Source organism: Lemur catta, chromosome 1 (assembly GCF_020740605.2).
Source record: "Lemur catta isolate mLemCat1 chromosome 1, mLemCat1.pri, whole genome shotgun sequence".
Taxonomy (NCBI): domain Eukaryota; kingdom Metazoa; phylum Chordata; class Mammalia; order Primates; family Lemuridae; genus Lemur; species Lemur catta.
In genome coordinates, this window is record NC_059128.1 from 125552162 (window position 1) to 125567140 (window position 14979).

General features: G+C 35.0%; 1 protein-coding gene across 1 annotated transcript in view; it reads left to right on the forward strand.

Moving 5' to 3' along the window:
• Positions 1-14979, forward strand: part of LOC123625026 (abl interactor 1-like) — a 52090-nt gene that overhangs the window by 26991 nt on the left and 10120 nt on the right. Inside the window, exon 2 of the mRNA XM_045533224.1 lies at positions 5220-5387. Within this exon, the coding sequence (XP_045389180.1) occupies positions 5220-5387 (168 nt within the window). The remainder of the gene's footprint in view (positions 1-5219; positions 5388-14979) is intronic.

Genomic DNA, 14979 nt, shown 5'->3' on the forward strand with positions numbered 1-14979 from the left:
TAGTAAAACTTAAAATTTGAGTCTAATTATCTGGTTATTGGAAATGCCTTGGGGATATAAATTGACTTGTAAATGCTCTAAAACATTCTACGTTATGATTGAACGTGGAATTTTGTACAATAAGTATGTGTACTAGCAGTTGGTCGTTTTGTGTTAGCTCTCCAATTAAAGAAGAGAGTGTGCCACAACTTGCATTTCTGTCCACCAGAACTATGGGACGCAGCAGGCAGCAGAAGCTTCTCCCCAGACGTTGCTGGGAAGAAAAGGGCTCCTGGGCCTGTTGGCAGGTGCTGAGTGGGAGGTGGTAGGGAGAATTGTGTTGAAGCTTCTGTGAAAGGTCTCAACCTGCATTGTTATGCAAAAAATGTATTCTTTTTGCTGGATACTTGCCATTACCTGGTAGGATTTCGTTTTAGTTTTTACTTTTATTGGAATGGGAATTCTGTTGGAGAAAATTAGATCCTTTCAGTGGTAGCTAGGCATTGGGTGTATGTTTGCCCTAATCCCTACGACTCTGTGCTTAATAGGTTTATTTGTCAGTGGTGAACCAGCATTTGGCCTGTGTGCTCTTTTTTCCCTTAATTCTCTAATCCTTTTCCACAAAGTGATTATGGATTCTTTCTGGAAAGTTTCTCAGTTCTCAAACCGATCAACATGTACATTGGCCTTCAGCAAAATAGATGTTTATTTTTGTGTACTTCATGGTGTATACAAGTCTTCCTGTACCAGGTGTATTAAAACTTGAGATTTTTAATCCTTTTAATTTGCATTAACATACTTCTTTTTTAAAAAGACGCTTAAACCAAGAAGTGTTTCTTATATATTTCATCAATTCTCATAACTGAAATTGGAATGCATTTTACAGTTAATGGTGTCCTTAAAAAGCTGTCAGCCAGGCAGCAGTCATGGAATAGTTGTCATTGTTTGTGCTTGTGCAAATTTGGTTGTTTTTCTTGGTGGCTTAACTGGATTATTTTACCCTGGACCTTTGGTCAACAAACTATTTAAGGACCATTAAGGAAAGAATAGAAACCTGGTTTTTGGCATAAAAAAGGTTTTTTTTTTTTAACGGCTTCTGGTAAAATGAAGAAATTACTACCATCAAAATTTGCAGAATTGATATCGGCCACTTGGAAGACGATCCTGAGAAGAAAACCCTGGAAATAATTATGGAGTGTTATCATGGAGTGTAACTGCAACCTCAAACTCCTGGGCTCACGTGATGCTCTTGTCAAAGCCTCCTGAGTAGCTGGGACAACAGGTGTGCACATGCTGCTGACTATTTTTTTTTTCTGTATTTCTAGTAGAGACATGGTCTCACTGTTGCTCAGGCTGGTCTCGAACTCCTGGGCTCAAGCAATCCTCCTGCCTCCACCTCCCAACGTGCTAGGATTATAGGCATGATCCACTATGCGCAGCCCAAAGGAAAAATTCTTGAAGGAAATTATAAGTGCTACTCCACTGAACATACAAATGATAAGAAAGCAAAAGAGCCTTATTTGTTGATGTGGAGAAAGTTTGAGTGGTCTGAGTAGAAGATCAGATCAGCCACAACATTCCCTTGAACTGAAGCCTAATCCAGAACAAGGGTCTAACTCTTCTCAATTCTGTGCATTCTGAGAGAGGTGAGGAAGCTGCAGAAGAAAAGTTGGAAGCTAGCAAAAGTTGGTTCATGAGGCTTAAGGAAAGAAGCTGTCTCCATAACCTAAAATTGCAAGGTAAAGCAGTAAGGGTTGATGTGGAAGCTGCAGCAAGTTGTCTAGCTGAGATAACTGATGAAGGAAGCAACACTAAACAACAGATTTTCACTGGAGACATCTCCTGTATATTGGGAGAAGATGCCATCTAGTACTTTCATAGCTCCAGAGGAGAAGTCAATGCCTGGCTTCAAAGCTTCAAAGGACAGGCTGACTGTCTCCTTAGGGGCTAATGCAACTGGTGACTTGAGGTTGAAGCCAGTGCTCATTCACCATTCTAAAAATCCAAAGGCACTTAAGAATTATGCCAAGTCAATGATGCCTGTGCTATAAAAATAGAAAAACAAAGCCTGAATGACATCACTTCTATTTACAGCATGACTTACTGAATATTGTAAGCCCACTATTGAGACCTGTTGCTCAGAAAAAAAAGATTCCTTTCAGAAGATTACTATTCATTGACAATGCTCCTAGTCACCCAAGAGCTCTGGTAGAGATTGTACAAGGAGATTAATGTTGTTTTCATGCCTGCTAATATAACATATCCCATGGATCATGAATTAATTTCAACTTTCCAGTCTTATTATTTAAGAAACACATTTCATAAGGCTAGAGCTGCCATAGATAATGATTCCTCTGATGGAGCTGGAAAAAATAAATTGAAAACCTGGAAAGGATTCACCATTCCAGATGCCATTAAGAACATTCACAATTCATGGGAGGAGGTAAAAATATTAACATTAACTGGATTTTGGAAGAACTTGATTCCAACCCTCATGGATAACTTTGAGGGCTACTTAAGACTTCATTAGAGAAAGTAACTGCAGATGTGATAGAAATAGCAAGAGAACTATTAATAGAATTAGAAGTGGAGCCTGAAGATATGGCTGGATTGCTGTAATTTCATGAGAAAACTTGGACGGATGAAGTGTTACTTCTCATGGGTGAACAAAAAACTGGTTGCATTCTACAAAAGAACTTTTCTGAAAGTAAGAGTCAGTTGATGCGGCAAACTTTGTTGTTGTCTTTTTTTTTTTTTTGAGACAGTCTCACTCTGTCACCCTGGCTAGAGTGCAGTGGCGTCATCATAGCTCACTGCAATCTCAAAACTCCTGGGCTCCAGTGATCCTCATGCCTCAGTTTCCCAGGTAGCTGGGACTACAGGCGTGTGCTACCATGCCCAGCTAAATTTTCTATTTTTTGTAGAGATGGGGTCTCACTCTTGCTCAGGCTGGTCTTGAACTCCTGACCTCAAGCGATCCTCCTGCCTCAGCCTCCCAGAGTGCTAGGGTTACAGGTGTGAGCCACCACACCCAGCCAACTTGGTTGTCTTATTCAGCCACTTCCACCTTCAGCAGTCATCAACATGAAGGCAAGACCACTAACAGCAAAAAGATTACAACTCACTGAAGACTCAGATGATTGATAGCATTTTTTAACAATATAGTGTTTTTTTTATTAAATTTTGTTTCTTTGTTTTTTTTAAAAAGTAAAAAAACCTTCTTTCATTTCTTTATTATCTTTTAGATTAGCTGCTCAGTGGATTGGAAACAATATAGTATTAAAATTAAGACATGTACATAGTTTTCAAAAATGTAATGCTATTACATGCCCAGTAGAATACAGTATAGTATAAACAACTTTTATATGCATTGGGGAACCAAAAAATTCATGTGATTTGCTTTATTGCAGTGTTCACTTTATGATGGTAGTCTCAAATCAAAACTGTAATATTTCTGAGGAATGCCTGTACCTAGTTCCAAAGGCAAATCTGTGAAACAAGATATGTTTAAAGAATTCCATTTTCTTTTTTCTTTTTTTTTTTTGAGACAAAGTCTCGCTTTGTTGCCCGGGCTAGAGTGAGTGCCGTAGCGTCAGCCTAGCACACAGCAACCTCAAACGCCTGGGCTTAAGCAATCCCTCTGCCTCAGCTTCCTGAGTGGCTGGGACTACAGGCATGTGCCACCATGCCCAGCTAATTTTTTTTCTATATATATTTTAGCTGTCCAGATAATTTCTTTCTATTTTTAGTAGAGACGGGGTCTCGCTCGTGCTCAGGCTGGTCTCAAACCCCTGAACTCAAACAATCCACCCACCTCGGCCTCCCAGAGTGCTAGGATTACAGGTGTGAGCCACCGCGCCTGGCCAAGAATTCCATTTTCTATCCATGCTTCCTGGAACCTATTTACCCTCTCCCGTTGTATGTAATTATTTTTTTTTTAATTTCGTGGTTTCCTTCCTTTTTAAAAAAGTATAGGCATGTATTTCCATATTACTCCCTTTGTTAGTCAAATAGCATATTATACACATTTTCCCCCACATTGTTTTTTTACCTTAGCAATATTCTGGAGATCATGGAATGGTGCTAATAGAAATATTTCTTGAATATTCCTTATTATGACAATGTAGTAGTCCATTTGTGGAGATACCACAATTTATTCAACCATTCTCCTATTGATGGTTGTATTGGTTGTTTCTAGTCTTCTGCTATTATAGATAGTGCTGCAATGAGTAATTTTGTACATATCTTTTTGTATTTTTGCCAGTGATTTTTTCTTTTTGAGATATATTCCTAAAAGTGAGCTTAGTGGGTCAGAAAGTAAATCTGTATGTAATTTTGCTGGCTGTCACTAGCAGTGTGTCAGAGAGTCTTCCTACAACTTTGTTTTCTATATTTGGTAGCTGGGTAGGTGAGAAATAGTTATCTCATATTGGTTTGCATTTGCATCTTTTTCTGATCAGTGAGGTTGAACATCTCTTCATGTGGTTAAGAGTGGTTGCATTACTTTTTTGTGAACTGTCTATTAGATCTCTATTCCATTTTTTCCATGTATTCTTGGCCTTTTTCTTCATTTTTAGGTAATATATTAGTGATATTTACTCTTTGTGATACAAGTTGCTGATTCCCCCTCTTACCCACATCAGTTTATCATTTCTCTTTTACCTGTGCTCTTTGAGGAGTTCTTACCACTTGACTGAGTTATGTACAGGAGTTTGGGAAGGAGCGATGGGTGGGGACTGACTGGGAAGTAAGATTCATGGTAGTTTTTGTGGGGATGATAGGCTTGATCATAATAGGTAATGGTCTGTTGGATTTCTGATGGTGATTAGTGGCAACAGGAGTATAAGGTGGAATGGATTTAGTTGTTGATGGGTTGGGAGCTTTGAGCTGACAGTAAGGTCCTAAAGATGTAATGCAGTGAATTGGTGGTGGAGAGGGTTTGGGTGAGGAGAACCAGCTGGTACAGTGTGTCTCTGATGCTGCGATTACAGTTGCCTGATGGCTACTTTAGTGGATCTCGGTGGATGGGCTACTCAGGAGGGTGTGCTTCCCAGCTGGCAGGTAGCGATTTCTGCCATGGCTTAATCCAGTGTCCTGGGACTATTGTCACATGGGTGCAATAAACTTTTTCATTGAATCGAGCTTTTCTATTAAAAAATATAATTATAACTTTGCCTTTCTGTAGAATATATTTTTAATGAACGTTAACCTAAATAACTACGGGTTTGTTCTTATTTCAGGCTACAGACAAGAGAAAAGCTTTAGAAGAGACCAAAGCCTACACAAACCAATCTCTAGCTAGTGTTGCTTATCAAATAAATGCATTGGCCAACAATGTACTCCAATTGCTGGACATCCAAGCCTCTCAACTTCGGAGAATGGAGTCTTCCATCAATCATATCTCACAGGTAACAGCTTGTAAACAGCTTTAAATTCAATTTAATCAAATGACAGCATATGTCAAAGAGGTATTAATAGACTGGGTATATGGATTTCTTACTCCTTACTGACTGACTGTGGTCATAATCACTTTTAGCTGCAGTTTGGAGTTCAGTAGACCTACTGTTTTTTAGTCTATTTTTTATTGTGATAAAATAAACATAACATAAAATTGACCATTTTAACCATTTTTAAGTGTACATTTCAGTGGCATTAAGTACATTCTTATTGTTTTGCAACTGTCACCACTACCCTACTCTTCTAAGAGCTTTTTTGAGGTAAAGTTAATTGCACATAATTAAAGCGTACAGTTTTTATAAATTTTGACACACTCGTATACCTATAAGACCATCAACCCATTCAAGATAATGAACATCCCCCCAAATTTCTTCATAATTCCTTTTTAAAACTTATTTATCTTCAGTGAAGCTGTCCTTCAAAGTCTTCACGTTCCTTTATAATCCCTCCCTCCTATCCCCTGCCCTCAGGCTTTCTGTCCCTATAGATTAGTTTACATTTTCTAGAATTTTACACAAATGGAATAACACAGTATATATTTTTTTGGTGTGGCTTCATTCACTCAGCATAATTATTTTGAGATTCATCCATGTTGTTGCATGTAAAAATAGTTCACTCCTTTTTAATTCTGAGTAGTTTCCATTGTTAAACATTTTGTTTATCCATTCACATGTTGATGGAAATCTGGATTGTTTTCAAGTTTTGGCTATTACAAATAAAACTTCTATGACTGGGTGCAGTACTGGCTACTTGGGAGCCTGAGGTGAGAGGATCTCTTGAGCCCAGGAGTTCAAGACCAGCCTGGGCAACACAGTGAGATCCCATCTCTAAAAAAATAAATTCTTAAAAATAAATAAATAAATAAATAAATAAAGCTTATACAAACATTTGTGTACAAATCTTTGTATGGTCATATACTTCTCATTCATTTGGGTACATACCTCTGAGTGGAATGGATAGGTAACATGGTAGGTGTCTGTTTAACTTTATAAAAAATTGCCAAATTGTTTTCCAAAGTGGTTATATCATCTAGTTTTAGTTTTCTGAGAGTTCTTATTGGGAATGGATGATGGATTTTGTCAAATGCTTTTTCTGCATCTGTTGAAATGATCATAGTTTGTTTTTAGTCTGTGAATATGATGAATTACTTTTTTTTTTTTTTTTTTTTTTTTTTTGAGTGTTAAACTGACCTTGCTTTCCTGGCATAAACCCCACTTAACCGTGTTTTATTATCAGTTTCCTAGATTGTTAGACTTACTTTGCTAGAACTTTAAGAATTTTTGCTTCTGTGCTCTTGAGCGTTATTGGTCTGTAGTTTTCTTTTCTTGTAATGTCTTTGTCTGGTTTTGGTGTCAGTGTAACGGTGGTTTTATAGAATATATTGGACAGTTTTCCATTTTTATTGATGGAAAGGCATTTAGCTACGTATGTTTAATTTCTTTAGTAGATACAGGTCTAGATGGAGTTTTGCTCTGTCACCCAGGCTGGAGTACAGTGACGTGATCATAGCTCATTGTAACCTTGAACTCTTAGGCCCAAGCAATCCTTCTCTTGCCTTAGCCTCCTGAGTAGCTAGTACGTACAGGCACACAGGCACGTGCTATCATGCCCGGCTAATTAAAAAAAATTTTTTTTTGGTTTTGGTAGAGATGAGGTCTTACTATACTGCCCAGGTTATTCTTGAACTCCTGGGCTCAAACAGTCCTCCTGCCTTGGCCTCCCAAAGTTCTGGAATTACAGACATGAGCCACTGTTCTCAGCCTTGAACGAGCTTTTTGTCTTCCCAGGAATTTAGCTGTTTCACCTAAGTTGTCAGGTTTATTTGCATAAACGTATTCATAACCCCAAATTTCTAAAATATTTGTAGAATTTGTGGTAATTTCACATTACTCATTCTTGATATTGATTATTGGTATCTTTTCTTATTATGGCTAGTTTATCAATTTTACTGATTTTCTAAAAGCAGCTTTTGGTTTTATTTATTTTCTGTATTTTTCTGTTATCTGTTGCATTGATTTCCATTTTGATCATTATTTCTTTTTCTTTTGCTTACTTGGGGATTAATTTGCTCTTATTTTATACTTTATTATGGTGAAAGCCAAGGTCATTGACTTGAGACCCTTCATCTTTTCTAACATAAGTGTTTAGGTCTATAAATTTCCCTCTAAATAGTGTGTTAGCTGTATCTCATAAATTTAGATATGTTGTGCTTTCATTTTCATTCAGCTCAAAATAATCTCTAATTCTGCTTTTTGATTTCTTTCTAACCCAGAGTTTATTTGGAAATGTGTTATTTAGTTTCCAAATATTTTGGAGTTTTGCAAGGATATTTCTGCTACTAATTCCTAATTTCATAGTGGTCAGAAACATATACTTTATATGATTTTTTACATGGAATAATAGCTTTATTTTTTTCCAGATATGTTGAGGTATAATTGACAAAAATCATATATATATATTTAAGATGTACAGTGTGACGTTTTGATATACATGTACATTGGAAATGATTACCACTATCAAGCTAACATATCTGTCACGTCACATAGCTACCTTTTTTGTGTGTCGAGAACATTTAAGATCTACTCTTTCAGCAAATTTGAAGTATACAGCACTATATTATTAACTGTAGTCACCATACTGTAGTACATTAGACCTCCAGAACTTATTCATTCTGCATAATTGACACTTTGTACCCTTTGACCAACAGCCCCATATTCCCCTACACCCCACCCCTAGTTCCTGACAACCACCATTCTATTTTCTGCTTCTATAAGCTTAACTTTTTTAGTTTCCACATTTAAAAAAGTGAGATCATTCAGTGTTTTTGTGCCTGGCTTATTTCACTTATCATATGTCCTCCAGGTCATCTATTGTGTTATGTTGCATAACAGAAGTTCTCTCCTTTTTAAGGCTCAATAATAGTCCATTAAAAAATATATATGTGTGGGTGCATGTGTACATCCCCCAGTATTTTCTTTATCTGTTGATGGACACCTAGGTTGAGTCCATGTCTTGGCGATTGTCGATAATACTTTATATGATTTGAATCCTTTCATATTTATAAAGAATTATGGTATAGCCCAGAATATTTTTTATCTTGGAAAATGTTTTGTGTGCATTTGAGAAAAAAATGTGTATTTTGCTGTGGTTGGGTGGAATGTCTGTAAATCTCATTAGGTCAAGTTGGTTGATAATATTGTTAAATTCATCCGTGTCTTTACTGATTCTGTCTACTTGTTTTATCAATTATTGAGGAAGGTATATTGAAATTTCCAAATATAATTTTGGATTAGTCTGTTTTTCTTTGCATTTTTATCATTTTTTTGTCTTTGTATTTTGAAGTGGTAGTATTAGATACATAAATCCTTAGGCTTGTTATGTCCTCTTGATGAGTTGACCTCTTCATCTTTGTAAAAAGACTCCTTTTATCTTGCGTAATATTCTTTCTTCAAAAATCTATTTTGTCTAATAGGAATATAGCCATTCTAACTTAACGTTTATTCTCTTTTTCTGCCTCATGGATTGAGTGGTTTTTTGTGATTCCTTCTTACCTTTTTTTTGGCTGATTAGCTAAAACTCTGTTCTGTTTTTCTTTCTTTCTCTCTTTTTCTTTCTTTTGTTCCTTTGTGTTTTCCTTAGGGCTTCTGGTAAACAACTTATCACTTCAAGGTAGACTATGATATTACTTCATGAGTGTATTGAGACCTTACAACAGTTTATTCCACTTATCTCTTGCTTATGTGCTGTTGGTGTCATATGTTTTCTTTCTGTGTATGTTTTAAACCCCACAATGCTTTGTTTTTATTTTTGTTTTTAAAAGAACGAGCTTTTAATGAGATTTAATATGAGGAACATAATTCCTTTATATTTATCCATAGTTACCATTTCTGATCAGAAAATATCCATTATATGATTTGAGCCCTTTCGCATTTATTGGGCATTGTTTTACAGCCTAGAGTTCTGGTGGTCTTTATTCTTCTGGTCCCCTTAGACATGAAGTGTTGTGCTAGTCTGCTGGTGATGAGTTCTTTTAGCTTTTGTATGTCTGAAAGAGACTTTTGGCTTTTTTTCCTCTTTTATTATTTGTGGTAAAATAGACATCACATAAAATTTACCATTTTAACTAATTTTAAGTGTATGGTTCAGTGGCATTAAGTACATTCATGCTGTTGTGCAACCATCATCACCATCCATCTTCAGAACTTTTTCATCTGGCCAGATTATAACTCTGTATCTGTTAAGTGTTGACTCTCTGTCCACCACTGCTCCCCACCTACCCTGGGTAACCACAATTCTGCTTTCCGTCTGTATGAATTTGACTATTCTAGGTACTTCACATAAGAGGGATCATGCGGTATTTGTTCTTTTGTGACTGGCTTATTTCACTTAGCATAATGTACTTAAGGTTCATCCATGTAGCATGTGACAGAATTTCCTTCCTTTTAAAGGATGAATAATATTCCATTGCATGTACATACCACATTTTGTTTATCCATTCATGTGTTGATGGACACTTGTGTTGCTTCCACCTTTTTTTGCTGTTGTGAAAAATGCTGTTATGACCCTGGGGTATACAAATATCTCTTGGAAACCCAACTTTTAATTCTTTGGGTGTATACCCAGAAGTGGAATTGCTGGATCATATGGTAATTCTATGTTTAATTCTTTGAGTGATCACCATACTGTTTTCATGTTTTGTGGTTTTCTATTGCCATTTTAGATTTTAGAGCAAAACTGATGTAGACTGGAACTTTGCTAAAATAATTTTCCTTATAGAACAGAATCTAGTATAAAAGTGATCTATCCTGAATCTTGAGGACTTGTATAATGCCTGTCAAGTGATTCTTCTGCAACAAATGTTTACTGAATTAAAATAAATCTCTTCTGCAAAAGTTACTTTAGGAAAAGTATAATAAAACCTAGTTTTAGTTGATTCTTATACATGGATTATAACCAGAGGATCACTGTAAATTTAATGTATAGGTAGTTGCTAACTTTGTGTGGTGGTTGGAGATTGTAAAAAATAACTGTGCAAGCTGAAAATATACAAAGCAATCTTTCTAATTAATTGGTAAAATTATAATTATTCTGTGCTCTTTAATATTTTTTGTCAAAAACATTAAAAATTTACTTTTTGTTATAAATAAATAGAGAAATGGAAAAATACTAAAGCTAATATTTAGACACCATAATATAAAACGTTAGAAGCATTGAGAATTAAAGGGTTTAACATTTTTTTTGTTAAAATAGTTTGCTTGTTGCCTTCTCATTGGATAAGTTGTTAAAAAGCAAATATCTTTTCTATGCCTTGGTGAATTGCCGTACTCCTTTCTAAGTGTGGATCAGCTCTCAACATTTTATCCTTTCTGTTTTCAATGTTGTGAAATGTCTCCCAGAGCTTCTTTAATGTGAGACTCTTGTGGACATCACTTTATCCGTAATATTGTCTTCCTGTTTTATCTCATGAATGGTGGCAATGTCACCATTCCTACATTCAGTTATTTCTTCAATAAACCCATTTATGTTCGATTTGAATTTCACATCTAGTGTTGTCACTTTTCACGTCTTTACTGAACTTTCATCTTTATTGGCCAGTTCTTTTTTAATCCATTTTTGTAAATGGTTTGTAAATGATTTATCATTGGGGGACAAGGAGGCAGGCCAACTGTACACTTTGCATTCTGTGGATGAGCTGAATAAGATATGTACAGTGACCATTCACCAATAAACTTTGAAACGTTGATATGATTGGTCACCAGTTACAATGTTCATCTGTTATTTATGTGGTGATTTGTGGACTGAAGGGCTAGCAGCAGAGTTTGTACTTTATGTAATTACTAATAGTTCTTGTGGTAACTGAAAGTTAAATCATGTTGGGGGGGACTGGTGTTATTTAACTAAAATGTGGTAACTGAAATTCGTGCATATCAAAACTATGCAAAGCAAAACTGCCTTATTTATTTATTTCTCCAATAATATTTCAAAATTATTTTTTCCTCTTTATGAAGATTCCTTGTGTTCTGCTGAGTCTATTAAAGCTCACTGAATTCAGTTCTTGTTCTGTGGAAGATATTTTAATTCATACAGATATAGAGTTATTTTAATAGATTTAAAAATAAAGCTCTTATCGTGGAAAAAAGAGTTTAAGGTGACAAATAGAATGAAGCTTTTCATCAGCAAATTATACTGAATTATTTAGAATTCTTAAACCTAACTTTAGAAATCTATTTTGCTAAATTCACTTAGAAATAAACTTTTGGGAGGGGCATGTATTCTTAATTAGAGAAGTAAAAAGAATATTTCCTTGCTATTTCAAATTGTTCTTCAGACATTACTTGAGTAAACTTAAGGTAGTAAAAGAAATTTCTTTTGAAACTCTCCGAGCTTTATGAGGGATGTATTTCTGTCTTATCTTGCCAACTGGGTGGTATGTTTTTAGTTACAATTCTGCTCTGTAATCTCTTAATGTAGCATAGATTATGTGCCAATTAGGACATAATCTCATAATTTAGAATTCAGAGCTGTTCTGAGTTTTCAGTTTCAAAACATTTTTAAACTAGAAAAAAATCTTTTCCAAATCTGTCAGTACTTGGATAAAATAAATCTTTAATTATTGCCAGGAAGAATTCCTTTCCTTTCAGTGTGGAGTTTTTAACTTTTTGTTTATATGTTGGGATGTTTTATATTTATGAAGTTTTCTACTTTAACAACCTTACCTTTTTTTTTTTTTTTCCTGTCTTGGATTAATAGTTAGCAAATACTAATAGCTTTCTTTGGTAAAGTACTCACCAACAAGTCATTTCTGTAACCAATATTTACTTCTTATTTTATAGGTTTTTTAAAAAAAAGGTAGATTCTTACTTGATATTTCTTGTGACACAGTAGTCATCTAAAGGTGCCAATCACTTTTTCTGGAAAATATAGAAAGTTATATTAGGAAAAAGTCTCCAGCTGTTAATAATCTTCCAAATCACTGACTTAACTTTTTCATGATTAAAATCTTTGCTTTGTAGAGTGCTTAACAATGCCCATTATGATTTCCTCTTCCATTGTTAATTTTGGATTTTCCTGAAATTATGGAATTTTGAACTGTAAGGGACATGAGGTTATTTTGTTTATCCTGTGATTTTATAGTTCATGACACTAATCAACCCAGAGAAATAAATGATTTGCCTGAAGTTGTAGATAGCTAGGATATCATTACAAATCAAAAGCTGAGCATCTTGGCTCATAGATGATCCATTGGTTTTCTCTTCTGTACCACGATGACTCCTGTTTATAAATTAGGGTCTCTAAAATTTAGTAATTAGATGAATCATTCCATCCCCTGTCTATTTCTCTAGTGGGCTAGCTAAACTTTATATAACAAACCCTCAAAGTAACTGCATCTCTCAGTGGAACATTTAGTTTTATAGGTGAACCTAGTTAGTACAGGAACTGGGGAGGGGTTCCTGGAATGGAAGTGCTAACTGAATCAATGTTCTGGATTCTCAGATGTTTTGTTCTTAGGATGGTTTTACATCTTAAATTCTTGAGGATCCAAAGGGCTATGGATTATATGGGTAGATCTTCTAGTATTTGTCATATCAGAAATTAAAACAGAAATTTGAAAATATTTGTTAACTCATTGAACAGTAAAATAAACCCACTGTAAGTTAATACAAATAACATTTTGATGAAAAAAACTTATCCAAAACAAATAAGTTTGTGAGAAGAGTGACAATGTTTTACATTTCAGCAAATCTCTTTAATGTTTAATAGGAGGTAATGGATTCTCATGTCTCCTGCATTCAATCTGTTGTGATTTGTTGTTTTGATTGAAGTATATGAGGAAAGTCTGGCTTCATACAATACATAGTTAGAAAAACCAGGATCCTGGGAACATCAGTTGGAGAACCATTGCTTTATGTGGTTATATTACTGTTTAGTCCCTATGAATATGTATTCCCAATATTATATATTTGCCATCATGCTTCCATTTTTAAACCTCTCCCAAATTGATAATATGTCCCCACCTACTGTTTCTTTTGACTCTTTGTTATACAATTCTTCTTTGTCATACAAGTCTTCGTTCATTACTGACTTTAAGGATATTTTTGGTGCCCTTATGCATAATATCAAGGGATTTATGCTAATCCCTAATGGCTTGTCGATATTTTTCTTGGGCTTTCTCAGTCAGTTTCTTAAAGATGTTTCATGAATTTTAACATTGAGCATGATACTCTTCTTTGGCACTTGTTACCAGTGGCTTCCCCGCCCCCATTTATATGTTGAGGTCCCAACTCCCAGTACCCCAGAATATGACTAAATTTGGAGATAGGGTCTTTAAAGAGGTAATTAAGTTAAAATGAGGCCACTAGGGCGGACCCTAATCCAATAAGAGTGGTGTCCTTATAAGAAGAGGAGATAAGGACACAGATACATACAGAGAGAAGACCTTGTGAAGACACAAAGAGAGGATGGCCATTTAAAGCCGAGGAGAGAGGCCGTTAGAAGAATTCAGTACTGGTAACATGTTAATCCTGGACTTCTGGCCTCCAGAGTTGTGAGAAAATAAATTTCTGTTGTTTAAGCCACTGCATTTGTGGTACTTCGTTATGGCAGCCCTAGCACATGAATACAACACTCTTATGTCATCTTTAGCACTATCACTTTTATACTTTTTGTCAGCTATTATGGATATAAACTTTTCACCAGAACTTTCACTAATGGCAGAAAGATATAATTAGATTGATGAGTGTCATTTAAATGAGAAAAGCATGAGTCAGTGCCTAATGGATAGGATCATTCAGTAGCACTCACTTGATTGGCTGACTTACTGTGAAAAAAATGTATTAGCTGCAATATTCAGTACTCCAATGGGTTTGTATATACATCTAATATTTCTGAGATGAACTATGCTATGTTAATACATGCTATAATAAATAAGTTCTAAATGTGGTATGACTTTATGTTTGTACAAATCTTTCATAGAGATTGGTTCTTATCATCTTCATGAAATGGATTAAAATTATAATTTTAGAAGGATATTATAAAATTATATAAGTCTTAAAATCATAAGGAAAACATGAAAAATTCCTGAAGTTTCCTGATAAATTCCTATTATGAAATAGTATTTTTTATCTTTAAGTTTAAGACTAATATCTAACCTAAACAATTACTAACTTTCCTTTCCTGTTTTTCTTGTAAATATTGAGGACCAGCAGTAAAATGATTTAGAGCAAATTTCTTCACCTTCTTCTTGGGAGGGAGGACGCCTTTTATAATTCAGATTAATTAAGCATTCTTGCTTTAATTGTAGTCATCAACAAAGTAAGTTTGTAGAGGAACAAGCTTTAATGGAGGTACACTAATATAGATTATAGATTCTTCTCGGAATGTGAATACATGCTACAGAGCATATAAATGTTTATTTGGCGGATAGAGGGACTAAACCTTTTCTTGGCATCAAACTTTATTTCAGCATTATCTAATATAAAATTCACTTAATTATAGTGTTGATAAGTATTGATATATATATATTTACTTTAAGTTCAGGGTTTT